This window comes from Eptatretus burgeri, chromosome 8 (assembly GCF_056783735.1).
Source record: "Eptatretus burgeri isolate ZD-2024b chromosome 8, Ebu_testis_v1, whole genome shotgun sequence".
NCBI lineage: Eukaryota > Metazoa > Chordata > Myxini > Myxiniformes > Myxinidae > Eptatretus > Eptatretus burgeri.
In genome coordinates this window covers 95,661,070-95,688,814 of record NC_140968.1, presented here as the reverse complement: position 1 = coordinate 95,688,814, position 27,745 = coordinate 95,661,070, and the positions used below count along the sequence as shown (strand labels likewise).

At 44.8% G+C, this 27,745-nt stretch overlaps 1 protein-coding gene across 1 annotated transcript in view; it reads left to right on the top strand.

The window, feature by feature from the left end:
* MRPL9 (mitochondrial ribosomal protein L9) overlaps positions 1–27,745 on the top strand; it is a 52,653-nt gene that overhangs the window by 5,384 nt on the left and 19,524 nt on the right. Inside the window, exons 4-6 of the mRNA XM_085893092.1 lie at positions 758–796; positions 19,946–20,050; positions 25,532–25,615. Coding sequence (XP_085749218.1) covers positions 758–796; positions 19,946–20,050; positions 25,532–25,615 — 228 coding nt within the window. The remainder of the gene's footprint in view (positions 1–757; positions 797–19,945; positions 20,051–25,531; positions 25,616–27,745) is intronic.

Here is a 27,745-nt window from a genome sequence, read left to right as displayed (position 1 = left end):
ATAAAATCTTACCACAATGGAGCAAACATGGAGGTCACCGAAACTCCAAAATTGACATGTGGTGGAAGTGGCGCCACCTGTGGTGGTATCCGGTATTACAAATCTTCTTCCTTTATGTTATGATACTTAGTGATCAATAAAATTTCTTACAAAAATTATAAACTGAATTTCCAACAATGTGCCCAAGCACATTGACCACCTTAGGTGGGCCGAGAAAGGTACTCCTGCGACTCGTATGATCAATAGTTATACTTGTTGAAGTTATTTATATTTTTTTACGTGGCGGATGAATTGGTGCTTGCCTTTTAATTTGGTGCCTTGGCTTTATCCTCCAAAATAGACGATGGCAATCCTGCCATTCCAATTGACTTATCAGGCTGTGTGCGTTCTAGCTTTGGAACTTTTTTATTTTTATTTTATTCTACTTCTCATAATCTTTGTTTCTTTGTAACACAACTTTGAATATCCATTCATTGACCCATTTTTATACGAGTTACTATTTATGCTTCTGTTTGGTTCATCATCTCAATTTCATCTTCCAGAGTTAAGGGTGTGTTTCAGCAATTCAAGATGTCATATTCTAATCACCATGAATTAACGATAGCCAAGGTTTTTTTTATAAAAGTTAATGTCAAACCACACAATGTACACATTCTCTGCCCAGAGACTGCATCGGCAGCACTGATGCTCTGGACATAGGATTTGATATAATTTTAAAAGTGGATTTAAATGATGTTTATACTTTTTCTACCCACAGGCCAAAGAAGGAGATGTGCAGACTTCAACTGGCAAAAAGGTGAGAGGGAGCCTTTTAAGTGCAAGTTTCATTAAAATTGCCCCTACACTATAATATGGCTGATAAAGAATCTCCAAATAACTTAATTCTGCATTAAATATAAGCAATGAGATGCTGGAGGAGGTTGCTTGAAGATTTTACCGTTGTAAATGTATTGTTGTGCACTTCAGAGTGGCATTTTACAAAGCCCTCACATCAGAACTTTGTTAATTGTGAGCTTCGATGACCGAATGGGTGTAGCGTATCCCCCCCCCCCCCCCGCCCGATAGGCCGGATCTGCATCCGGACCTGAACCAAAATTGAATCGGCTTGTTCTTGTCACCTTCCCCAGGGGTGGATCCAGAAGTCTTTTAGGGGGTTAACTTAAGGTTAAGATGTTTTCACATTGTGAAATATACCACCATGCTTTATTCAAGTCGATTTAATCGTCAAGGAAAAACCAGTTAATCTATCCAGAGCTAGCAGTGTCCGACCGTAAATTTACTTTCTCCACAAGAAAATTTGGGAACATCGAGCGACCTGACGAAAAGGCCTCGGGCCTGTCACGAACTAATTCTAAAGAAAAGTTGAAGATTTTGGAATCTTTGCAACGGATCTTTAAAACAACAATGTAAATACACAAAATGTTTCCAATACATGCAAATCGATGAAAATATCGAACGGACAAGCACAAAATGGTGGCGTTTGTGTCCTATGTTAGCACATTCTGTGTGGACAAATGGACCCAAATGCAATACCGTCTCCTCCAGTGAGGGTAATGAGAATTCATTGGGAAAGGAATAATATTGTTACGGGTTTCGGGGTGAGCGCTGGGTGCATGAGGGGTTTGCTCGGACCCGGTCCTCGACCTCCGATCCCACAGCCACAAGGCATGGATAACTTTGCGACCCGATGAGTTGCTGAGCAACCATGCACCGAGCCATCTGCGGAGGCCAAGTCTGGCAGGGTCCCAGCTCAAAGGCTGATGTTACCCTACTGGTGACTAAATCCCACCCAGATGGGGAACTGTGCTTTCGACGTCCCACCTTTGGGACATCCCACTTATCTACTTTATATGGCCGAGCAAAACCGTAGGTGGGAGGTCAGCTAAACTCGGAGAGCGAATTATTAGGGTATAACCAGCGCCGTCTTAACGCATGGGCACGCTGGGCAGTTGCCCAGGCCCCCACGATTTTAGGGGCCCACTAGTAAATTATTTATATATATATATATACTAGTGCGTGCCCGTACGTGCAAAAAAAATCTTTCAAACCGCGTGCCAGAAACAACAACCACACAGGCCGTTCCTTCGCTCTCGCGTACCCGTACTTGCGTGGCCGTACGTGCAAACCAAAAAAAAAAAAAAACTTTAAAACAAACACACAGCCGTTCCTTCACTCTCGAAAATGACGACTGGATTGGGGCATTGTGTTTATCTATAAATGCGCATAAGAAATCGAGAAATTATTAGAATACAGTCAGTCATCACTATCCGGAAGTGGTGCTTGCCTGTACGGAATCTTCACCTGCATTCCACGAATTATCGCTTTCAGTGAAGTAACAACTGCTGTGATACTTGCACACACAGAGTTAATTAAAATCACGTTTACCTCCCTGTCTTTGCTTGCCATGACATTCGCTGCCATTGACCATTGCCACTCCTATGCCATGGTAACTATGGCGCCCTCTCCCCAATCGGCCACGCCTGCGCAGCAACGTTTCTTGTAATTGGTTTGGTAAATAAATGACCATAAATTGGGAACCTCTTGTCCGATTAATATCAAACCTTGAAAAGGCACATACTCAGGTCCCCAGGAATATACCTGGCAAGTTTCAATTAGATCGGACCAGTGGTTGTCGAGAAACAGCGGACACACACACACACACACACACACACACACACACACACACACACACACACACACACACACACACACACACACACACACACACACACACACACACACACACACACACACACACCTGGAATTATAGATAGATAAGGTCCTGCTCAACGCGTGCCTGTACTCAACATGAAGTTCCTCTTGGAAGAAATCTGTATCATCGTATCGAGCAAGGTTACGATTCTCACGGTGAGCCTGCTCTAGTCTCGCACGGTGTACGTCCTGATGGCGCAGGGCATCCCTAACTTGCCGGTCTTCTCGCTGGTGAGGGATTTCTTCTGCACGACGCTTTGCCTCGCGTCCAGTGTTGTCTGCCAAGCGTGCAGCTCGTTCTTCATCCGTTTCAGCAGCACGACGCCTTGCCTCTCGTCCAGTGTTGTCTGCCAAGCGAGCAGCTCGTTCTTCATCCATTTCTTCTGCACGACGCCTTGCCTCATGTCCAGTGTTGTCTGCCAAGTGAGCAGCTCGTTCTTCATCCGTTTCAGCTGCACGACGCCTTGTCACGCGCGTAGCGTCACGTGTCAAGCGAGCAGCTCATGCTTCGTCAGATTCCATTGCGCATGCACGACGCGCAGCTTCGTTCCTTCGCTCTCGTAAACGACGACTGGATTGGGGCATCGTGTTTATCTCTCTGTAATTTATCAAGAAAATCGAGAAAGTACAGAAATCGAGAAAGAATACAGTAAGTCCTCACTGTCCGGAAGTTCGCATACCGCAGTTCCGTTTATTCACAATTTAGTTTTAATGGCCAATTATTCAATGAGCGCCAATGTATTTTGCCTTTTTGCAATGTCATCGCAAGGAAAAACACAAAGAGAAGAGAAACCGTTGCCGTACGTGCAAAAAAAAAAAAAAAAAAAAAAAAAAAACTTTCAAACTGCGTGCTAGAAAAAACAACCACACAGGTCATGCCTACGCAGCAACGTGTCCTGTCATTGGTAACTAAATGGCGCCCTTTCCCCATCGGCCTCGACTACGCAGCAACGCGTCCTGTTATTGGTTTGGTAAATAAATGGCCATAATTTGGGAAGCACTTGTCCGATTAATATCAAACCTTGAAAAAGCACATACTCAGGTCCCCAGCAATATACCTGGCAAGTTTCAATTACATCGGACCAGTGGTTGTTGAGAAACAGCGGACACACACACACACACCCACACACACCCACACACACACACACACACACACACACACACACACACACACACACACACACACACACACACACACACACACACACACACACACACATTGCTGGAATTATACATACCAGTGCAGGCCTGTAGGTGCGTGCCCGTACATGCGTGGCCATACGTGCGATATCAAACCTTGAAAAGGCACATACTCAGGTCCCCAGTGTCAATTGACGTCATATCAAACGAAGAAGAAGAAGAATTGTGACGTCAATTGTGCAAAAAAAAAGAAGAAAAAAAGAAGTGTGCCGTCAATCATGATGTCATAACACCATGTCCTCTCATTGGTTGGCAAATAAATGGCCGTAACTTGGGAACTGCTTGTCCGATTAATATCAAACCTTGAAAAGGCGCATCTACAGGTCCCCAGCAATATTCCTGGCAAGTTTCAATTAGATCGGACCAGTGGTTGTCGAGAAACAGCGGTCGCAGACAGACAGACAGACACAGACAAACACACACACACACACACACACACACACACACACACACACACACACACACACACACACACACACACACACACACACACACACACACACACACACACACACACACACACACACACACACACACACACACACACACTGCTGGAATTATAGATATATAATACTAGTACGTGTCCGTAAAAAAAAAAAAAAACTTTCAAACCGCGAGCAAGAAACAACAAATACACAGGCCGTTCCTTCGCTCTCGCGTGCCCGTACGTGCGTGGCCCGGAAGTTCGCATATCGCAGTTATAATTATTCGCAATTTAGTTTTAATGGCCAATTATTCAATTAGCACCAACGTATTTTGCCTTTTCGCAATGTCGTCGCAAGGAAAAACGAGAAGAGAAGAGAAGAGAAGAGAAGAGAAGAGAAGAGAAGAGAAGAGAAAGAAAAAAAAAAAATTACTTCCTGCTTCGGAGCGTACCAGTTCGCTCTGATGTTACCGAAATTTATGCACCGTCTAATATGAAAACGATCATAACTTGGGGCATTGTGCTTATCTATAAATGCGCATAAGAAATCGAGAAATTATTAGAATACACTAAAACATCTAACGGTACCAAAAAAACACCTGTTTAAATTTTGTCTCCTACTTGCTTATTTTCGATCGTAAGTTATCGTGTGTTTCAAATTTACTTCCTGGTTCGGAGCATACCAGCTCACTCTGATGTTACCGAAATTTATGCACCGTCTCATATGAAAACTATCATAACTTGGGGCATTGTGTTTATCTATAAATGCGCATAAGAAATCGAGAAATTATTAGAATACACGAAGTCATCACTCTCCGGAAGTCCGTACGTTGTAACCCGTTATGGGGAACGCGGCTGAGGTTCCCTTCCCCCACAGGCCACGCCCACGCAGCAACGTGTCCTGTCATTGGTTTGGTAAATAAATGGCCATAACTTGGGAAGCTCTTGTCTGATTACTATCAAACCTTGAAAAGGCACATCCTCAGGTCCCCTGCAATATATCTGGTAAGTTTCAATTAGATCGGACCAGTGGTTGTCGAGAAACAGCGGTCACAGACACACAAGCAACACACAAGCAACACACAAGCAACACACAAGCAACACACAAGCAACACACACACACACACACACACACACACACACACACACACACACACACACACACACACACACACACACACACACACACACTGCTGGAATTATATATTGTTGGGGATTCTCACTCGCCGGTGTGCGGACAGCCGCTTTTAGCTGAATCACGGCTGTACGCTCACCGGACGGACAATCTAGTCACAGCTTTCGGAACAACGCCAAAATGCTGCTACGGGTGTGTTTTGGATGCACACTACAGCCTAGTCAACACTCCACCCGCGCCACAGGGTCAATCGCCGAATTGTCGATATACAGTACCTAATTAATCGCGCTGGCAGACTACCGAGAGACTGTACCTCAACGGGGCCCGCTTGAAACGAGCCGCTTAAGCAGCTCGCTTCGTTTTGGGATAACTGAGCGGGGTATTATAGTGAGGCCCCCTTGGACCCGATTCTATTTATCGGCTATTAAAAAGCCAGCTATTAGTCCGAACTCAATACGGCAGTTCAATGCAGGAAAAGGATGCGATGAACGGGTTAACATTCACACAAACACATCTATTTGCACACACAACACATATGCAGTCATGTATGCAATCAGGCGAGGCAAACAAAAGCAATGCAATGTACAAGCACGTAATGAATGGGGGTAGGGACAAGATGCGAGCAAGAAAAAGAACTACCACCGTTCTATTAATTACGTACACTTATATGGTTCTACCTAAAGACATGGCGCCACAACGTTCATTCAAAAGAAACAAAGAAAAACCCCAGGAAAGACGAGGGGTAGACTGGACCTCTTGGGTCTTTATTTCACGGAGCTGTGATGACCGCAGAAGCTCCGCGAGGCCGGGCTGGTTACCTTCACCTTTGAGGTTCCTCGCTGGGGCGACCCGCGACGTCCCGTCCTCACGGCAGCTGTCGTGACCTCAGTCCGGCCCAGGCCCCATTTGACGGCCTGGTGATTCGGGCCCAGCCGGCAACGCCTCAGAGGAACGAACGGGTCTTTTGCTCTCTTAGAGTTGATGCTCTCTTTAAGAGCCCGTCCGTCCCTCAGCGCCGCTCAGACTGTCCCGGAACCCGATCACCTCGGACCGTTCGATGCTGGCTGGCGACCTCTCTCCGGCTCTCCCCACATCCCGCACACGAACACACAGTTCTGCGCGGCACGGCAGGCTTGGCTGCGCTCTCAGCTCCCGTCTCCTCTGCGAACCCAGACCTCCACTGCCCTCCACTGGACTCGAACCTTGCTCTTTACACCACTCCAAACCCCGACCGACTCAACGCTAGCTTGGCGCTCTGCGCGCTTTTTTATAGGGATCTGTGAGGCGAGGTTTGACCTCCGCTCTTTCACCTCTGAACCCACTGGCTCCGCCTCTCTCGATCTCCTGATCCGAATTCCGAGGCGAAGCTCGGGGCGAGCGGACGTGTTTGAAATCACCGTCGCTGGCGCCCACAAAGGAGAGCTGACGTTGTGGAGATCACCGGCCCTGCACAACGAGGAAACCCCCGCGTCTGTTTGCAGCGATCTCGCCATGGCCGGCGCAAAGATGGCGGCGTTTGCAGAGTTGAAGGTGAAGCGATGTTGTTCGTTGTTGGTTATTGGGGGAGATGTGGTTTAGGAGATGGTGGCTGTGGTTGGCGTTGTGAAGAAGGTGGTTGTGGTTGGCATTGTGGAGAAGGTGGTTGTGTGGAGGAGGTGGTTGTGAGATCGATGTTGGTGGTGGAGGTGGTGGTTGTGCAGCGGTTGATGAGAGAATCGACCAAAATAACGATATCAAAAGAATAACGGCTAACTCAAAGATCACAACCCGGTTACACGAATAAAGCCCTTAGACATCGGTGGGGAAATCAATCTGAACACAGACTTATCGACATAACTGATCTCAGGACCTATATGGTGCTCTGCGAATTTCCACAGCCGTAACAATATATCTATATATATATATATATATATATATATATATATATATATATATATATATATATATATATATATACATATATATACATATATATACATATATATACATATATATACATATATATACATATACATACATACATACATACATACATAAAATGTATATACATATACAGTCATGCGCCACTTAACGACGGGGTTACGTTCTGAGAAACGCGTCGTTGTGCGAACATCATTTTTTTCGTTTTCGTTTTCAAACATCGTACTTACACAAACCTAGACACCGAGGCTATATGGTATAGCCTATTGCTCCTCGGATACAAACCTGTACAGCATGTTACTGTACTGAATACTGTCGGCAATTGTAACACATCCAAGAGAGACGGAAGACACGTTAGATTTCCCTTTGTGCTGTTCATGACGGCCATCGGTGTTGTTAGCAGCAGCTTACAATCTCCTCTCGCATTGATTATAGAAAGGTGAATAATTAGCATTTGGATTTTATAAATATGTAATCATTGCATCGATGTTATAATTTACAAATGAAGAAACGAGCACCTGTCAATTGTGATATATATTTTCAGAACAGTGCGATTGTTTTAACAACATGAAAAGCTTCACCAAAAATAAATTTGTGTTTTAATTTCGACTGCAACAACGATTTATTCGCGGAATTCTTCAATTCAAAGGTAATTTACTTGCTGGAAGGTAAACGTGAAAACATTGGTTCAGTTTGAAAGCCGATTTCCTTGAATCCCGATTTAGCACGATCCTGTTTTTTTCGCGATGACATTTGATTTTATGGACCTCAACGATCGCATTATAACAGGGCCACACTGTTGTTTATTATCATTATGAAGTATTATGTACTGTACAGTGTACACAATTGTATGTGCTATTTTTATACGAGCCGACATTACAGCGATAGGAATTTTTCAGTTACATTTTTATTTTATTTTATTATTATTTTTTTTTTTCATAGCTGGCAGATCCGTCGTATATGCGATCTGTCGTTGCCCGGAACGTCGTTAAGTGGCGCATGACTATGTGTATATATATATATATATATATATGTATATGTATATATATATATGTATATATATATATATATATATATATATATATATATTCATGTATATGTAGCCTTGTCTAACAGCCTTTAATTCTTTCCAGGTGGACAATTCCACCTGGACAAGTGGACTGTCTGTCTGTGTGCAGGATATCTCAAAAAGTTGTGGACGGATCTGGATGAAATTTAGTGGGCAGATTGGGTGTGTGACACGGATGAACTGATTAGATTTTGGTGAAGATCCAGATCTGGATTTACCAATTAATTATGTTAAATTTTACTGAAAGTTTTAGTTTTCATTTCAGTGGGTGGGTAAGTCAAGGTCCCAGTACATTGCTTTGCTCAGGGCCGACAATACTGTTAAGATGGCCCTGGGTATAACGTCCCTTCTATTACATACTTCATGTCAAACCAATGAAGGAAATGGACAACCAAGCAGGTTTGAAAAAGTTTTCCAAAGAAAGGCACATATTTACAGGGAATGCAGTGTCACAAAGACAAGAAATTATCCTTTAAACATGTAAAGATCCCTTTAAACAATATTGTTGTGGGGCCGGGTCTCGGTGACGAGCATGACCGCTCGGGGGAGCAGTGGAGTCGGCTCCACCGAACACCTGGAATTTAGGTCGTACCTTTCAGATAAATCCGAAAGGTCACTGGTCCCTTATCGGACCGAAGATTGCCAATAGGTCGACCACGTGGGATCGGGTTAATTGCCAACTTCAATATACCTAACCCACGCAGTCCAACTACTGGGGAACCACACCCTTGGCAGGCTTCGAGCGGAACGAGCCGTTACCGTGCGTAACCCGAACGGATGGTTTCCGAGGTCCGTCGGTCCAAATGTACAACTCCAGCAATGGCCTTCTTCATCCCCAATACACACCGTGGCAAACCAATGGCAGAAAGGACAAGGACGAGCTAGTACATTGAACAAGAGGGGAATTTATTAACAATAGTTGGGGGACGAGGGGAGCACGTAAGGGAAGAGTTATCCAAATAAGCAAGCCAAATAATGTACAACAAAAAGCAGTTAACAATTCTACTTGTAGACTGGGTCCACGGACATGCACACTCAGATACCCAGAAGAAATGATGGCCGCGGCCTTTGTTGATACCCCCAGCTCGGAGGGAAGGTGAGCTGGAGGTAAGGATAACGTGCTGGCTACCTGGCCGCGTTCGCGCGGCTCGATGTCCGCACCTTGCCGGAGCACCAGTCGCCAAAGGACGGACCAGGGCAGCCGAATTCAGAGGAGGCGAGACGAAGTAATCTCCCGTGATGAAATGATCGACCTCCTATAGTAATGCGCCAGACGATACGCCTCAGATGCGTGCGATGCAGTCGGCGCAGACCAGATAGAAGCGCTTTGAGCCAACGGGACGCAATCATTCATTCCTTCTGTCCCTCGGGGCGCGGTCCGCTCGTCCGTGGCCTGCTCCCATTGGGTAGACGGCGTGTCGCGGCTCCGCCTTCTTGCCAAGGACCACCCAGGCTCTGGTCTGCTCGTCACCCATTGGGCGGAGAATGATGCATACCCTTATTTGGCGCACAGCCAAAGCATAATGATTCGTGACCATATTTGGAATGAAATTCCATTCCAAAGGAATTCCGCATACAAGCGAGCACTCGGAGAATGCCAAGAGCAGAGTGTTGTTGTAAAAATGAAGATGGGCTTTGTTGTTGTCGTTGTTGTAAGTGATGTAAAAATCCTATCTATAAAATAATCCACAGCGCACGTACACTTAATTCCCATTAGACACGGGACGGGACCCTAACTAGAAACACATACTTACCGATATAACTGATCTATAGGACCTGGCTGTTGTGTGCAGTAAGCTTCCAAATTCGTAACAATATTACTTAACTATGCACAGGACAGGCACACCACAATCATACCACATATGTACAAGACAAGTGTGCTACCGGGAAACGTAGAAAGAAAGAGAAAGTAGGAAAACAGTTTGAGGCTTGGGTGTGACCTCTCACTCACCCTACACAAACAGGTGGGCTTGTGTTGGTACAAAGTGGAGGGAAGGGAAGGAAGGGAATGTAGTGGTGTGTGGGTGTGGTGTCAGGAGATCTGCAGCGTCTGTGATGTGAGCTACAGAGGAAAAGGTGCGAGGTGCGTATCAGTACCGAGCCCAGCCGGGACGGAGGTTAATCGCTGATGACTTTCAGGTTCTCATTGTGCGTCTCAAGTAGACAAATGAGGGGGTCTTAGTGATGGTAAGAAAATATTGTGCAAGTCAGGATGGAGCTGTTGCATGCCAAGGACATCATGTTTCCGTCCATGCTCTCAGCCTCGCACCAGCCTGACTTGTCTCACCCCGTCCTGCTGCTTCAAGAGGCAGGCAAGCAGTCTCATTCCATGTACAAGCAGGCGAACAGTCTCATTCCTCAAACAGGTCCTTGGTGCACGAATCAGTGCTCCGCTCTTGTTCTGGCTTTTTATTTGTCCTAGCCGGGCATGGGTTTGAGGGGAGCAAGGGTCACTTAGGCACTCTGACACCAGACGAGGCAGATCTTTTGGGAGCATGGGTCACCCCACAGTAGTTGACCCTTGCGTGTTGCATCCCCATTGATGCACACAGCCTGGTGGACCTGCCATTGCTTTGTGGATTGTGCCGCAGTGCATTGTAGGTTATACACCCAGTGCAGAAATTACTTTGTAACAGGATTGGGAATTGTGGTAAATGGTTGTGCTTGCGTGATTGTGGTGTCAGTGTGATGTTATGTGGGTATAGTTTGCGCTGTGGGAATGTGCGAGGAGAAGAAGGATGAGAAAAAGGATTCGAATAGATGGATGAAGGATGGAAAATGGGGAATTGCAACGGGGATGAAACCTGATAACACTCACAATGCATTTTCCCCATCCCTGTTAAGGGGCTGTCACCTTGACGATTTAGCCAACCTATGCCGATTTATGAAAAATTTGCCTAATACGCTGGCACACGTCGAATACGTTATGGGTAGGTTTTGTAGACGTTAAGAGCATGCTGAAAAACACTGCCGTAAGTCGTTATACGCTGGCTTTAATCGTTGAACTTTGGTTTTTCTCATTTTCGTAGGCTTAAAATTTTACAACGTACTCGGCGTTTGGCTCACACGTTCTGCTACGCTGGCCATAAGGTTTAGGCACATTATGCGGTCGTTGATACACGTTATTTATATGTTACTCATATGTGGAAACACGTTGAAGTAACATTTGCATACCTGAAACTTATTCATGAACTATAGGTAACGTTTTATAAGCACGCTACACGACGTTGTTCACAGCTCGCAACGCGCGACTAGAAAGTTTCTCATACGTCGAAACACATCAAAGTAATGTTTAGGGAACCCGTGACTTATTTATAATCTATGAGTAACGTGCTTGGGAATTGGTTGTAGAGCATGTCCTACGAACAAATAAGTATGTAGACGTATTTGACGTCTTCAAGACGACCACAGAACTTGCTGAACGCGTTTCTAACAAACAGCTGACTTAGAATGACGTATTGGCCGCGATTCGGGGAATTGGTATATAAAAAGGGGCTTCGCAGGAAGAACCCGTCTTTTTTTTTTAGACTTCGTGGTGAGTACATGTCCATGTCATTCCGAGAGATGGAGGATACGGCAAGGCTGAGACGACAATACCTACCTATTATACCTACGACAATACCTACTGCTACTATTGATACTGCCGGCGTTCACATCTACTCACCATGGAGTCTGGAACAATGATGGGTTTTTATTGTGAAGCCCATTTGTATATACCAATTCCCAAAACGCTGCCAGTACGCCAGTATGCGGTAGATGCAAGTTAGAAACACTTTCAGTAAGTTTTATGGTTGTCCGGAAGACGTCAATTTAATTCGTCTACATACGACAATGTGCGTTTTACAAACGTTACAAATAGGTTCATAGCATGTTACTCAAAGGTTAGAAGCGCGTTTTACTTGGACATAGGTTTTAAGGTTCAAAACATGCTACTCATAGGTTAAACGCACGTTACTCTTACGTTCATAGCACGCCAGTCATTGGTTCAAGGCCAGTTATACATAGTTTCAATGCACGTTACTCATAGTTTCCAAGCACGTTAAACATAGGCTAAGCTGACGCTACTCATTTGTTCAAAGCACGTTACTCATCGATTAGAAATTTGGTTTCAAGTATGTTGGCCATTACCTTGACGTGCTTCGACTTATGAGTAACCTACAAGTAACGTGTGTTCGCTGTGTTTAAACGATCGCGGAACATGCTAGGAACAGATGCCAACGCATGTGAAACGTGTGAGCCTTACGTTGAGTACGTCTTAAAATTTTCAGCATGCTTGAAATTTCACGACGTATCAAATGGACTAGGTAATATGCCAGCGTACTTCAATGATTTCCAGCATACTCTAAACGTATACACAACTTACCTATAGCGTATTTGACGTGTGCCTAGCGTTGTAAACACATTTTTCATGGAATGGCATACGCTGGCAAAATCGTCAAGGTGTGACTGCGATGTTGACACTTCAAATTCTCAGGCAGTTTAGATTTCAATCGGCGTCCGGCAAGTTCTTAACTGGCTACGCCACGAGTTCGCCGGCGATACGTATAGCGCGCAAAAGGTAAGTTAAACTATTGTTTGTCATAGGTTTTGAACGCCGACCACAAGGTAAGCATTCGTTGGTAAAAGTTATGTATAACGAAACGTTCTGTGCCCGTAACTAATATGTTATGCAAATGACCAACACGTTATGTATACACCAAAAACTTTTTTAAAAACATCAAAATTTCAGCATACGCCAACGTTTTACATACATTTTTTCTGTTGCCATTGCTGGCTAAAACGTCAAGGTGTGACAGGGCCCTTATTAGTGGGGTGAGGGCTAACCTGACGAACCACAATTACTAATGAGATATCTAACTAAGGGATTCTTGCATGCTGAGTGTTACTCCTTTGGGTCCCTTTACACAAATATATATATATATATATATATATATATATATATATATATATATATATATATATATATATATATATATATATATATATATATATATATATATTGTTACGGATCTGGAAACCATATGCATTCAAACATACAGATGTCCCAAAAGTCAGTTATTCCGTTAAGTACATGTGAAGACAGATCCCTTCCTTTTGTCTCATGGGAGAATTTAAGGTGTGCGTTGCAATGTTTTTTTTAGTAAGGTTAAATAAATCGTTACCAACCACAGGACCTTCCAGCGCTTGCAACCCTCGCCTCGCTGGCCACAGCATACGGGGCAAAAACGTCCAGTCCGCTGTTCCTTTGCGCTTCTACAAACGTTCCTTTTCAACGTTGGATCTTCCCATTGATGAGTCCACATGCGTGGAGGGGGGGCGGGCCTCCCGGTTTGGCCGAGGCTCCGCCCAGAAAGGGCGGACCCCATGAAGACCCTATCCCATCAGGGCGGACAGTGACGTCTGTTCCACAGAGCCCCTCCACGCCGTTCAGGGAGGTCTATAACCGACGACAAAAACCTCAGTTCAGTGAGTTCTGTGTGGGGAAAGTCAGCTCTGGATTCGTTGGAGCATCTGTTGCAGTTCTGTTGGAGGATTCGTTGCAGGTCTGCGTGGGTCATTCGTTGGAGTTTTGCTGGGTCTTGTCCGCGACCCTGATTCCCGCTCTGGGACTCCGACAATTCGACTCGAGTTCCTCCTCGGGCGCGAGCCCCACGCGTGTGACCGTGGGCCGAGCTGCATGACTATTGGCAGGTGCCGCACCACAGAGCACCCCTTCCCTCCAACGTGCAGGTACCCAAGTGAACTGCGACCCCCAGCTCGTCTCTCTCCCTGGCTGCGAGGGTCCAATAAAACACTTGAGTTTTATTTTCGTCTGTGTGTGTCCATGTGTGGTGCCGTCTCTAAGTAGAACTGTTTAAGTGTTTCTTTCATCATTGTAAATCTTGCTTTGTATATCCGTGATAAGCTTGCTCTGTGTCCTTCTTGTTGTAATTAAACCATTATTAGAAATGTTCCCAGTTCCTTTCCGTCCTTTCTTTCATTGGTCCAGCATGGTTCGGATCTGAGTTTTAGCTGGGTCTTTATACCCGATAATCAGTTCATCCGAGCCGGTACGTTCTTGGCAGGCCCGCCCGACTGCATCCGAGCCGGAAAGGCAGTTGGCAGCTGGTAGTCGGTAGAGTGATCCGGTTCGAGCAAGACGTGCCGTGGGCGTGGATCCCTGGTAGCCGAGACCGCGTGGTTACTTAAGGCCCGGTCACACCTTGACGTTTTAGCCAGCGATGGCAACGTATTAAAATGTATGTAAAACGCTGGCTGACGTTGAACTTTTGATGTTTTTTTTTAAGATTCGGACGTATTCATAACGAGTTGGTCGTATGCATAACATATTAGTAATGGACACAGAACGTTTCGTTGTGTTATAGATAACTTGTACCAACGAATGCTGACCTGTCGGCTTACACAACCGATGCCCAACGTTAGTCTAACTTCGGCATAGCGCGTTGCACGCATCGCCGACGATGTCATGACGTAGCCTATTAAAAGGCTGACGCACAACGATTCGAATCATAACTGCCGTAGAAATGGAAGTGTCAACATCGCGGTCACACCTTGGCGATCTTGCCAGCGTATGCCGACCTAAGAAAAATGTGTCTAAAACGTTGGGGCACGTCAAATACGGTATGAGTAAGTTTGGTATACGTGAGTACAACGCTAAAGTACGCTATCATACGTCGTAGTAAGTAGAGTACGTCAAGAAATTTTAAACATGTTCAAAATTTTACGACGTACTCGGCGTATGACACACGTTCCGCATGCGATGGGGATAAGTTTTACACACGATATGTGGACGCTTACACACGTCCACAAAGGCTACTTATAAGCTACTCAAGTCGAAACACGTCGCGGTAATGTCTTTTTTTACGCGAAACTTATTTCTAACTTGTGTTTGACGTGCTTTGAACCAATTCTTTACGTAGTCCCAACACACATCGACGTATGTAGACGTATTCCAATGACGTCTTCCGGTCGACAAAAAAAAAAAAAATGAACGTGTTTCTAGGTTACAACTGCCATATAAAGACGTGTTCCCAGCAGTTTTGGGAATTGGTATATAAAAGGGAACCCAACAGTGTTTTCGAGTTCCTTTTTGAGTCGATGTCCATGTCAGCAGTATTAGTATTAGTATTAGTAGTAGTTTGTTCATGTTGGCAGTAGTAGGTGAGTGTGAGGGGGAGGGTGTGGGTTATGATGGATCGTCCTTGCGTCCGCGTGTCCACGGGTAGGTTCATAGGCTGCCACTCAACGATTTAAATGGCTGCATCTCCACTATTGAAAGTAGACGCTTGCGCTCAACAATTGGATTTTTTTTTACACTCAACGACTTTTAAACGGTACCACTCAGCCATTTTCATTGTTTACAATGAACGATTTAAATTGCTGTGACTCGCCTTTGTTTTTTGACGCTGGGGTTTTGAAATTTGAAGCGTTTCTTCTGAACGTGTTAAAACGCTCAAACTCGACTATTTTAAATAGACGCTGCCGATGGACAATTCGAATCATAGCCAAGCTAGACATCGAAGTGTGAACATCCTCGTCATGCCGAAGAAAAGTTTGAAGAATGCTGCAAATAAGTGTCCTGGCCATGGCCGTGGACGCTAACGCAAGGACGATCCATTATACCGACGTCTTTCAGCCTATGAGTAACTTAAAAGTAACGTCTGTCGACGTGTGGCAACGATCGCGTAACGTGCCAACAACACGTTAATCATAGGTTAGAAATAAGTTTCGGGTACGCTAAACATTACCTCGGCGTGTCTCAACTTATGATTAACTTACAAGTAGCATGTGTTGACGTCTGTCAACGATCGCAGACCGTGCATACAACTTGTGGCCAGCGTAGCGGAACGTGAGTCATACGCCGGCATACGTCGTGAAATTTCAAGCATGAAAAAATTTGAGGACAACCAAAAAGTGCAACGTTTAAAGCCAACGTACAACGACGTATGGCAGTGTTTTTCAGCGTGCTCTCAATGTTATCAAAACTTACCCATAACGTATTCAACGTGTGCCAGCGTTTTAGAAAAAAAATTCAAAAATCGGCATACGTTGGCTAAAACTTCAAGGTGTGACCGGGCCTTTAAGTAAATTGGTTCCAGACAAAAAGACGCTACGCCACACGGTCGAGATATTGGCGTTCCACGGTCGGTTCAGCGACCCGCCGGCTCACGGAATTATCCGGAGCAACGGCCTACAATTCTGGGGAGTCTGGTGGAAGACGACGTAACCTCCCCCACCTCGTAGTCGTTCTCGCCACCAGATCCTGGCCCACAACAATAAATACATGAATAAAATATATACATATACATATATCATTGTTTTTTATTTTATTTTATTTATTGTTGCAGCCCTGGGATCCACAAGAGATACCCCAAGTTTCTCATCGGGAATCGAGGCCGTTGCACATGAATAAGTTCGTGTCGCGAATCAACCGTGAACGCCAATAATTTGACCGTGTGACCCAGTGCCCTCCGTCTGACTACTGTTTAACTGGGAGCACTTGGTCACCTTATCAGGGAATCATGCCCTCGATACGTACTTGTTACTTACCGTATCAGGTGCAGCATGAGCCTGGTGTTGGCTCAGTGGTTAGGGTGGCGGCTTGGGATCCTCGGGTCCTGAGTCCAAGCCCCTTTGGCCGCTGAATTAATGCACCAGGGGGTTGACTCAGCCTGTCATCCTTCTGAGGTCGGCGAAATGAGTGCCAGTGTGTCCTGGTAGAGGGGCACTGCATCAGCGACAGTCGCGCTTCCAAGAAATGATAGCTACCCCGGCAGATACGCTGCCATACGCAAGAAGAAGAAAGTGCAGCCGAGCGGAACTGCCAAGTACGCACCGGCTCATAAGCGGATTTTGGGGGTATAACTTCCTGGCTATGCCAATGTGTGGACCATGCTGGACCAATGGAGGAAACCACGAAAATGACCTGGCTGCATTTATAACAAAACAAATTTCTTATAACAAAGTGAGAAGTTATGTGGCATCGTAATGGGTTTACTTGCAAAGATGTACAGCAGGGGAAAGCAAGGAGTTGGTGGGTGCGACAAAAGAAATGGCAAATATTCAGAGAAGAAGATGCAATGCAGAGTTACCCCAATAAACTTGAACAGTCTTAACTTGCATGATACATGGCAGGTGCCATCACACACACACACACACACACACACACACACACACACACACACACACACACACACACACACACACACACACACACACACACACACACACACACACACACACACACACACACGGAAAATTAGAGGTAGCACAGAAAGAAGAGAGGCAGTTTCGGTGTCGCGACCTTGTGGTACCTGGCACGATCGGCGGACCGGCGCAGCGCAGTCGCTTAGGAAGGGGGAGGAGGGATGAAAACTGAGTGTCTGGTGTGGGATTGAGAGGTACAATTGCTGTGCGGCGTGGTGTGAGAAGTGTGATTCGGTAATGCTGTCTTCGTTCGTGCGTCCTCAGTCGATGAGACATAGATGGGAGAGTAAGATGCATGAGAGGAAGACTTTAACGGAGATGTGTGAGGTGTCTTCAAATGTGAATATTGGCCACTGAAAGCAGCCGAAAACTGAGCGCCGATGACCCGGGGGTGATCCCGGCCCATTCTGGCAATGACTCCACCCTGCTGTCATTGCTTGGCTGCTCCGCCCTTTCCACTCAGTCATGCTAACTTGTGGCGAGATTTCGCTCGGACGCTGGAGAGTTCTTGTATGACCACCTCGTGTAACCGGGATGAAGGGGAGGGGGGGGAGAGACAGAGACAGATTGAGCCAAATTGCTACTTTTATGGGCCCTGAGCAAGCAAGGGGGAGCCAAAAATCGGATCAAATGATCCTGTAGGTGTTTCTGAGCTCCCCCATTGGCACATAGTAGTCGCTCTGCGCCGTAGTCACACCCCGCGGACTTTGGAATCAAAAATGGCTTCATTCGAACTTGCTATGTGGCAAGCGTCTGAGCTATGTGATTAACATTGGGCGAGAGTCTTCGGAAGCGCTCTCTGGCCTCGAACTTGCACTGGACTCAATTCAAGCGTGGTTATTTGGGGAAACCCAGAGCTATCCGGACCTCTTCGAATGAAACCCAGCGCACGCTTTCACTTCGAGTTTCATGCCGAAACAGCCCGATTCTCATTGTCCTTGTTCGTTTGGTATGTTCCCAGAATGTGGTGAGCGTCCAAGGGGTTGATGGCGGTTGTGGCATTTATAGGAAAGTGAGAGAAGCGTTGTGGCATTTGTGGTGAAGAGATTGGTGTAGGTGGTGGTAGATGTGGCGTTGCGGCGAAGAGGTTGGGGTAGATGATTATAGTTGTGGTGTAAGCATGGACATAGGTTATTGTGGGGATTTTTGGAAGACAGGTGGAGTAGTTATGGTAAGCATTGTGGCATTGTAGTGAGCATAATAAGGGTCTGAGGTGAGGCAGCAGTTGGATTTTGGCACGCAGTTTGAAGAGAAAATGGTGCATGTTTGCAAATGAACTTCACTGTGTGTTCTTGTGCTCTCGGCATCGCCATCATACTGCATGCGTGCTTGCGTGGCTTGTGTATGAGGTAAAGTAAAGAGATGAAACAAAAGAAAGAATAAATGATTGAAAACCGAACTAAAAGCCCGATGCAACGTGTCTTTCCCATTTACCCACTCGACATATGGAAAGAGTTAACTCAACAAATACTAATGAAACTAGAAGGGCACTCGGTGGACCACATATATTCACCACGTAATACCTGATCCACGAGAACATATCGGTCCCAATACATTTTCGAAATATCATGCTATACAGTACTATACCGTTTTTGGCCCAATCTCTCAATGGTGAAGAATCACTTTAAAAATTAAATAACTCTCGTATCCAGATCCGGATTCAGATGTTCACCAAAATCGAATCAATTCATCCTTACGACACACCCAACCTGTCCACCAAGTTTTGTCTGAATCTGTCCACAACCTTTTAAGATATTGTGCTATTTATCGGTTTCACCTAATCTCTCAATGGTGAAGAATCACTTAAATTATCAGATCCGGATCCGGATCTTCACCAAAATCTAATCAGTTCGTCTATGTCACACGCCCAACATGTCCACAAAATTTCATGCGGATCCGTCAACAACTTTTTTGAGATATTCTGTACACAGACAGACAGAAAGGGGTGAAAACACAACCTCCTTCACCTTTGGTGGCCAAGGTCATAAATGTCTGAAGATTGCTATATGTTGGGTGCCATTGCCTTTGAGGAGTGCTGGTTTTACATAATCACAACTACAGTGTATATATATATATATATATATATATATATATATATATATATATATATATATATATATATATATATATATATATATATATATATATATATATATATATATATATATATATATATATAATCTCTTTGAATTTTTTGTTTGAATGAGGGCCATCTTATTTTAATGCACGAGGAAAACCGTGGCTTTTATCAATTGTTTATTTTATTTTTTCCTTCTAGACCATTGAGTTTTTGAAACATTGTCATTTTGAAGTTTGTATGAGGAAAAAGAACGTGGAATGGGAACTGACCAAGGAAATTGTTTGCCGACAATTCTTCAGACAGGTGAGACGGTCTTCTGTACCACCTGTTTGAAATCTTCAGACAGAGGTGGTACAGTATAAATTGGCAGCGACTGTTTGACTTGTTGACTTAACAAAGAGTTTTGTGTTCTGTAATTATTGCACCTGTAGTAAAGTGAAATAATTCTGTGTTGAAGTGAGAAGTGAACTTACCTTAGTTATTTCATCAACATGCAGACTTCCAAAAGTATTTGCTTAACTCTTTGTACATTTAATAATAATCGTACGGAAAGAAAAAATATCACAAATGGAGATGATATGAGCTGGTGGTGAACCATCACCTGAAAGCATTGAGGAGGAAAGCAAGATGAGAAAGCCACGAGGAGACTACTCCACAGACGGGAGAAAAGAGGGACAAACGTTGCGTGCTGCAAATTTAGGATGAGGTGTGAGCATGAGGCGTAGATTATGGACTGTTTATGAGATGGGCGTCATTGGAAGAACACGAATGACTCAAAAAGGCAGGTGAAGGGTTGATGTGCTCAATGGTTGTGAAATGTGAGATTGCAGTTTGTAGTGAGGCTGCAAATGGATCCCAGAGTAAACAGCTCAAATTGGCATTTTGCTCACTCTGTGCTATCCTGTCAGTCCAGGCTCTTGGTGAGTGATATTTATATTGCATGGGGCCATGGTTTCCAGTGTCTGAGAATACATGTGTTACTTGCACATGAGGAGGAACAACACTCCATTGTACAAAGTAGATGTGCCTCGAAGGTGGTGGACTTAGCATAACGGTGAATGTGCAGTTGGTTACCACATTTTTGTTGTGGTCTGCTTGGTAAACGTCTTGCCTAATGGTGAGATATGACATTCAGGGAATTAACTTATTTGAGAGGTTGTTATTTATTTATTTGGATGCAGTCTGTTATGATCATTTGCTGATTATGATCATTTGTTGGTTGCCTCATTGCTGGGAGCATGGCTGTGCTGCTGATGCAGTGCCTCCCGTTTCCAGAAAGCTGGCACTCATTTTGCCGACCGAGGAAGGATGACACGCTGAGTCGGCACGACAGGGGCTTGAACTCATCCATCCATCCATTGGGGTCATACTCTGCACAGAGCGTCGGTGCTGCCAAAGCAGTCTCCTGGGCTATTGGGCACAATCCTGGATGGGTCGCCACTCCAACACAGGATACTCAGATGGCTCAATCATCCCAGCAAGCTGGTACTCATTTTGCCGACCTGGTACCGACCTTCAGCCAAGCAGGATTTGAACTCAGGACCCGAGGATCCCAAGCCTGCTTCCCTATTCATTAAGCCAACACCAGACTCTTGAGGTTATTCATAGAAGTACATCAGTGGGTTTGTTTGTTGATAATTACCTCTGCCACTGAAGGTGGATTGAGGTTGTTTTCACCCATTTGTTTGTCTGTCTGTTAGCAGGATGTCTCAAAAAGTTGAGGATGGATTCAGACAACATTTGGTGGAGAGGTTGAGGCCAATGGCACCAAGAGGCCAATGGCAACTTTGAAAGAGCTACAGGCCTTTAGAGCAAAGACTGGTCACTGTGTGCATGTGACAACAATATCCCAAGCTCTCCACAAGTCCGGCCTGTACTGCAGGAAGGCAAGAAGGAAGCCATTACTCAAAAGGCCAACTTGAGTCCCATTTGAGGTATGCAGAAACCACTCTGGAGATTCTGAAGTCTTGTGGCAAAAAGTTTTTTGTGGTCTGACGAAACCAAGAGGGAACATTTTGGCTTAAATGCAAAACGCTACATTTGGTGCAAACCCAACACAGCACATCACCCAAAGAACACCATCCCTACTGTGAAGCATGGTGGTGGCAGCATCATGTTATTGGGATATCTCTCATCAGTAGGGACTGGGGCACTTGCAAGGACAGAAGGGAAAATGGATGGAGTAAAATACAGGAAAATCCTCGAGGAAAACCTGCTGCCCTCAAGAAAGCTTAAATTGGGACGGAAGTTCACCTTTCAGCATGACAATGACCCAAAGAACACAGCCAAAGCTACACTGGAGTGGCTCAGGAACGAAAAGATAAATGTCCTTGAGTGCCCAGTTCAACGTGTGGCCCTAAATGGAGTTCTTTCATCCCCTCTTCCTGTGCAGGCTGGAGTTCCTCAAGGTAGCGTTCTGGGCCCTGTTCTTTTTCTGGTTTTCATCAATGATCTCTCAGACTCTCTGGAAAATCCTCTATTTCTCTTTGCCGACGACTCCACCCTCTGCCGTACCATCTGTCATCCCTCAGACTGGCAAGCAGCAGCTTCTTCGCTCACTGCAGATCTGGATAAAATCACAAACTGGTCCAACATGTGGAACATGTCTTTCAATCCAGACAAATCTCACACTCTCACTATGTCTCTTCGAAAGGACCGTTTAGAAAACCCCCCCATCCACTTTCTCAACAATCCTCTGGAAGAAGTCTTTTCTTTCAAGCTTCTGGGTCTCACTATCTGCCATGACCTTTCCTGGGAAAGTCACATTTCCAACCTCGCCTCAAAAGCCAGTCGCCGACTGGGAATCCTCCGTCGTGCAAAGTCCTTCCTCGGCCCTTTTGAGCTCCTGACCACTTACAAAGCTTTTGTCCGTAGCCTGATGGAGTACTGCTCTCCCCTCTGGGCTGGTGCTCCTGCCTCCCACCTTTCTCGGCTTCACGCTGTCGAACCCTGACTTGAATCCAATCCAAAATCTGTGACATGACTTGAAGATTGCTGTCCATCAACACTCCCCACGCAACTTGACTGAGCTTGAACAGTTTTGTACAGAAGAATGGGTAAATATTACCCATTCATGGTGTGCAAAGTTGGTAGAGACCTTTCCCCACACTCTCAGCTGTAATTACTGTCAAAGGTGCTTCCACCAAGTATTAACTCAGCTATTAATTCCAGGCTATAATGAAACAAAAGGTGAAATTTTGAAAGGGGGTGTAGACTTTCTATAGGCACTGTGTATCCACAGCCACAGAACAAAAGGAACAGTGGGGAGAAGGGTGAAGCACGAACAGCAGAGTTGAATGATCAAATAGAGGGAGACTTGGTCAAATAAGGGATGTGGGGAGGAATGAGGTAAGGGAGGGCACACAAGGTGGACAAGATGGATACAGAAGCAAACTCTCAGGAAGGAAAAACGAAATTTGGAAAGAGGTGCATTTGATGAGGGGCTGTTGATGGAGGTAGAAAAGATTGTGGTTTTGAATGGGGTGAGGGGGAGGTGTGATCTGAGATGGTGGTGAACAGCTGTGTTGAAGACCTGGAGGGAACAATGAGATTGAAGAGAATGTGGAAGTTGGTTCAACAGTTGGGGAAAAGGGAGGAACAAATGAGTGGAGATGAGCAATGATGAGAGGATTCATCTGAGTGCCACATGTTGGCTACGAGAGTAGAGGAAGTCAGTAAACCATGTGAGGAGTTGTCCTTTGATGCCGTCGGCAGAGAGTTGAGAGTTAGGCGGGATGCCAGACTGTTAAAAGTACGAGATGTGTCCAGAGAGACAGCCTTGATCTCATATGTGACATTGAGGACCTCCATCATTGTTGGAAGAATAGTACCAGCATCCTGCGTTAGACTGAATATTAGGGGGAATGGTAAATGTTTAACAACGATGATTAAAATAAATAAATTGCAGTATACAGAACACTTTGTTTTATTTTATTTACACTTCATGATGATTATGATCATGAAGATATTGGTGGTGGTGGTGGTGGTGGTGTTGGAGGGGAAGTGAGAAGGAAGATTCATGCCAACTGCAGACGCACTCTCATCCAGCCTGCCTAACCCATTCACTTTTCGCTCAAACTCGTCACTTTATTTTGTCTCTTTCCAGCAAACTCACCTTCCCCACTCATCTTCTGCTTAGAGGCCATGATTAAGGGCAATTGATAAGTGGAAAAAAAACAACAACTCTCAAATACTGGAAGTCAATGAGTTGTGAATTAAGAATTCATATATATTTCCCAATTGGCGAGTACTTGGAACTCGCGAAAAGAGAGCGCGTGAATACAGAGGATTTACTCTGCTTCAGTCATTGCAGAGAAAAACTTATTTTTTTAGCCGCGTCTCGCGTAGCGAACACTGGCTCTAAGAGAGCTCCGCGTTGTTGTTGTTGTTGTTGTTGTTCTTCCTCTTCTTCCTCTTCTTCCTCTTCCTCTTCCTCTTCCTCTTCCTCTTCCTCAACATTTAGGACTCTACTCTTTTATATACAGGATCCGGATCTCCTTAAATACTAAACACCTGTACACAACCTCACATTGAAGGTGCCTTTTAAGAGCGTCTATCATGAACTTTTAAATATATTCGGACATTTGCTTTAAAGTTTCGAAAATTTTCACATTACTCTTTAAAGATTATTCGATTTAATGTGTTTAATTTCGTAAATACACGATTTTCTCATCATGAACGAGGAGCCTCCATGACGGGTCTCGCTATTGGCTCCATCAAGGCACGTGACGAAATATCGGAAGTTGTTGTTGTTATCGCCTTTAGGACCTGGCTCTTGGACACATTTGTCCTTGTTTTTTACAGGGAGGCTCCAAAAGGAAATTAAATTAATAAATATATATAATGTGGATCTTTTTGTGTTGAGGAAACAAAGGATTTTCTTTATAGAAGGTCTCAATTTTTACTTTGCCATTTTGAGAAAGGAAGAAGATTGTATTTTATGCAGCAAACTGAGCTGAAAGTGTTAAGTTTCCTCATGAGTTCAATAATTATTGATCAAATTCTCACCCTCAGCCCCCTGCCTCTCAATGATGGCTGCAACATGTACATTAGAATTGTCTATTGCATGATTGATCACATGTCTTCTTTCAGTTCCCTTTGAGTCTGAGAAATGTTGCAGCATACTTTCTTTCAAGTCTCCCCTCCCTCCAACCCCACAAAGTAATCAGGAGTAAGAAGTTAGGGAAATATGGTAGTCATGGATCTTCTGTCTGATGAGACGACACGTCTTCCAGGAAGTGTTGTGCTAAAAATTTTAGTGCAGGGGCAGCAGTATGAGGCATAGTAATTATATACTGCTGGAAGGTGATGGTTGCCACGTCCACCCCACGCTTCTGTGAGAACGTGTGTTGTGTCTTGTGTAGAGAGTCCTCCACATGTTGTCTGGGGTTCTTCCCAATCTCTGTGGCCTTGTCTGTTTGGATAATCTTTTCAAAACTGCGTGTGAACCACCTTGTATGAAATATAGGCCATTAAGTACCTTGAGGCCTATTACGACCTCTATTATCTCCTGTGTTGATTAAATTGACATCTTCAGGGTTTTGGCAACATAACTTTCAAATTTTCTCTATTGTACCTGAAAATAGAAAATAAACATCAAGCAGCTTAGAAATTATAGATATGAAATGGTCTCGATTTTTAGGCCTCCTTCGAGATATTTCAAGGTACCACACTCTGCAGAGGAATAATTGATTCGTGTGCCTTATAGACTGCATTGTATTGCACCAAGTCCTTTTGTTTTATGGTATCAATGCCTTACTTCTACCCCTTTGAACCCAACCATAGCTGGGTGTCATCGTGCCACCACATGCTCTGCGCCTGCCTGATGAGTCAGTGACCACATATGGCGAGTCCTGGTGTGAAGTGACGGTGAGGCCACAGTTCACCTATTAGGAAAGGAAGATGAATCGCTGTTTGCAGTACACAGTTCATTTTTGTATTCCAGTCTAATTGCTTGGCATATAATATGATGTACAACTTTCATGACACTAACAATGATATTGTTTATCTGCTTATACTTTAGGTACAAGATGTGGACCAGGTGTTTTACTATGCTATGGTATTTACCCCACATGTGCAAAGTGAAAAGCGGGGTTAACAATTGGTTCACGCCTGTCTGCCTATCTGCCTGGCGCCTGTCTGTCCACAAAGACACCAGTTTATGATCGAGGAACAACTTGATTTCAATTGAATGTTACATTTTAAACACAAATCGGAAAACGAACCTGTAGTTTATCAGTACTTTGGCTCTGAATTCGTCCCGAGTGCACATGCGCAGAGGAGCGAGACAATATTTTTTTTACTCTGTCTGCTTGTCTAATCTTCTTTTCCAGAATGGCTAGACAAATCAAGGGGAAACTTCACACAAGTGTTCCATGGGTGTGCAAGTGTGTTAAGGAATAATTGATGAGTCGCATGGTTTGGCAGCCATATTGGATTGAAGAAAAATATTAAATAATGTTTTCTCTTGAACCGCTTAAGTAATCGATGTGAAGCTTCACATTTATGTTCTAGTATTGATGGGGAATACGTCTTTTAAATTTCAACTTGATCGGAGACATGATCTGGCAGCCAGAATTATTTAATTTTTTGATATGGGTTCTTTTACTTATTTCTTTATTTTTCGCTTCTTTTTTTTTTGAATAAGGCTCACTTGGCTGTGCCTGGATGGGTTTGAGGGTAGAGAAGTAGCAGCTGAAATGCGAATCCTATTTTCCCAGGTTCCTCCTGATGACTTCATCTTTGCTTTTTGCTTGTTCGGGTTCCTTCTGATTACTCCAATGCAGGGCTGTACCTATTTGGTCCTCCATTTGATTTGAATTGAATTTATTTTAATTCCATTCTAAATTCAATTGAATAATGAATAATTTTTTTTTAAACGTCATGGATTGGGGTCAGGTGGCCGATCAAAGCAGGATGTCTTGATACCTGGTCATTACTGACAGCAGTTATAAAGTGGCAGTTCTAATTATGTAACACACCAGTACACAAATGTCTCACAAAATACACCACACAAAAGCAGTTCTGGCAAGGGTCTGCAATCTCTGATTGCTCTTTTTCTTCTTTTTATTGGACCTTGATTAATGCAGCCAAGCTTTCCTCCAGCACAATGCCAGACTGATATGAGAGCCAATTAGTTGGGGAATTATAACCTTCCAGATAATCTACATACGGACATTGCTGGACCAATGGAAGAAAGGACAACCACGGGCAGATAGGAAATATTGTTGCGGGGCCGGGCGTCGGCCGCGAGCACGACCGCTAGATGGAGCTGCAGAGTCGGCTCGACCGATCGCCCGGAATTCAGATCGTACTTCGGAAAAGTACGGGTCCCTTTTTGGACCGAATTCGCCAATAGACAGACCACGTGGGGTAAGGGTCGATTGCCAATTTCAATTTACCTAAATACCCACGTGGTCCAACCTTCCGGGGAAATTCACCCTCGACGGCACCCGTACGGAACGAGCTGCTTAGCGTACTCGTTCCGTGTGCGATCCGAGTGGTTTGATCGCCGAGTTCCGTTTGTCCCGAATACCCTGCTACAACGGCAACGGCCTGGCTAACTTTCCAACATGCAGCACGCTCAGTCAATGAAGGAATGGACACGAACGAGCTGAAACATTGAACAATTGGGGTATTTATTCACAATGGGGGGGGATGAGGGGAGCACATAAGGGCAGAGTTAACCTGAATATTAATGAATGCACGTATATACAGGCAAAAAGCACTTGTACAATTCACTACTTAGCAGAGGGGCCCACGGACACACACACACCCAAAGAATCGGACCGAATGGTCTTTATTCGGACCTCCAGCCCGGAGGACAGTCGGGCTGAAGACCAGGGTCTGTCTTGGACCTGTCCACCTCGCGTGGTCTTCAAGCTGACTCGGTCCGGGCGCCAGCGAGGGCGAGCTGAATCCAACTACGGCGAGCCACGATCAGCCATTTTCATCTCTCTCTTCCTTTCTTATCCATCTCTGGTGCGGCTCGCTTCCGGT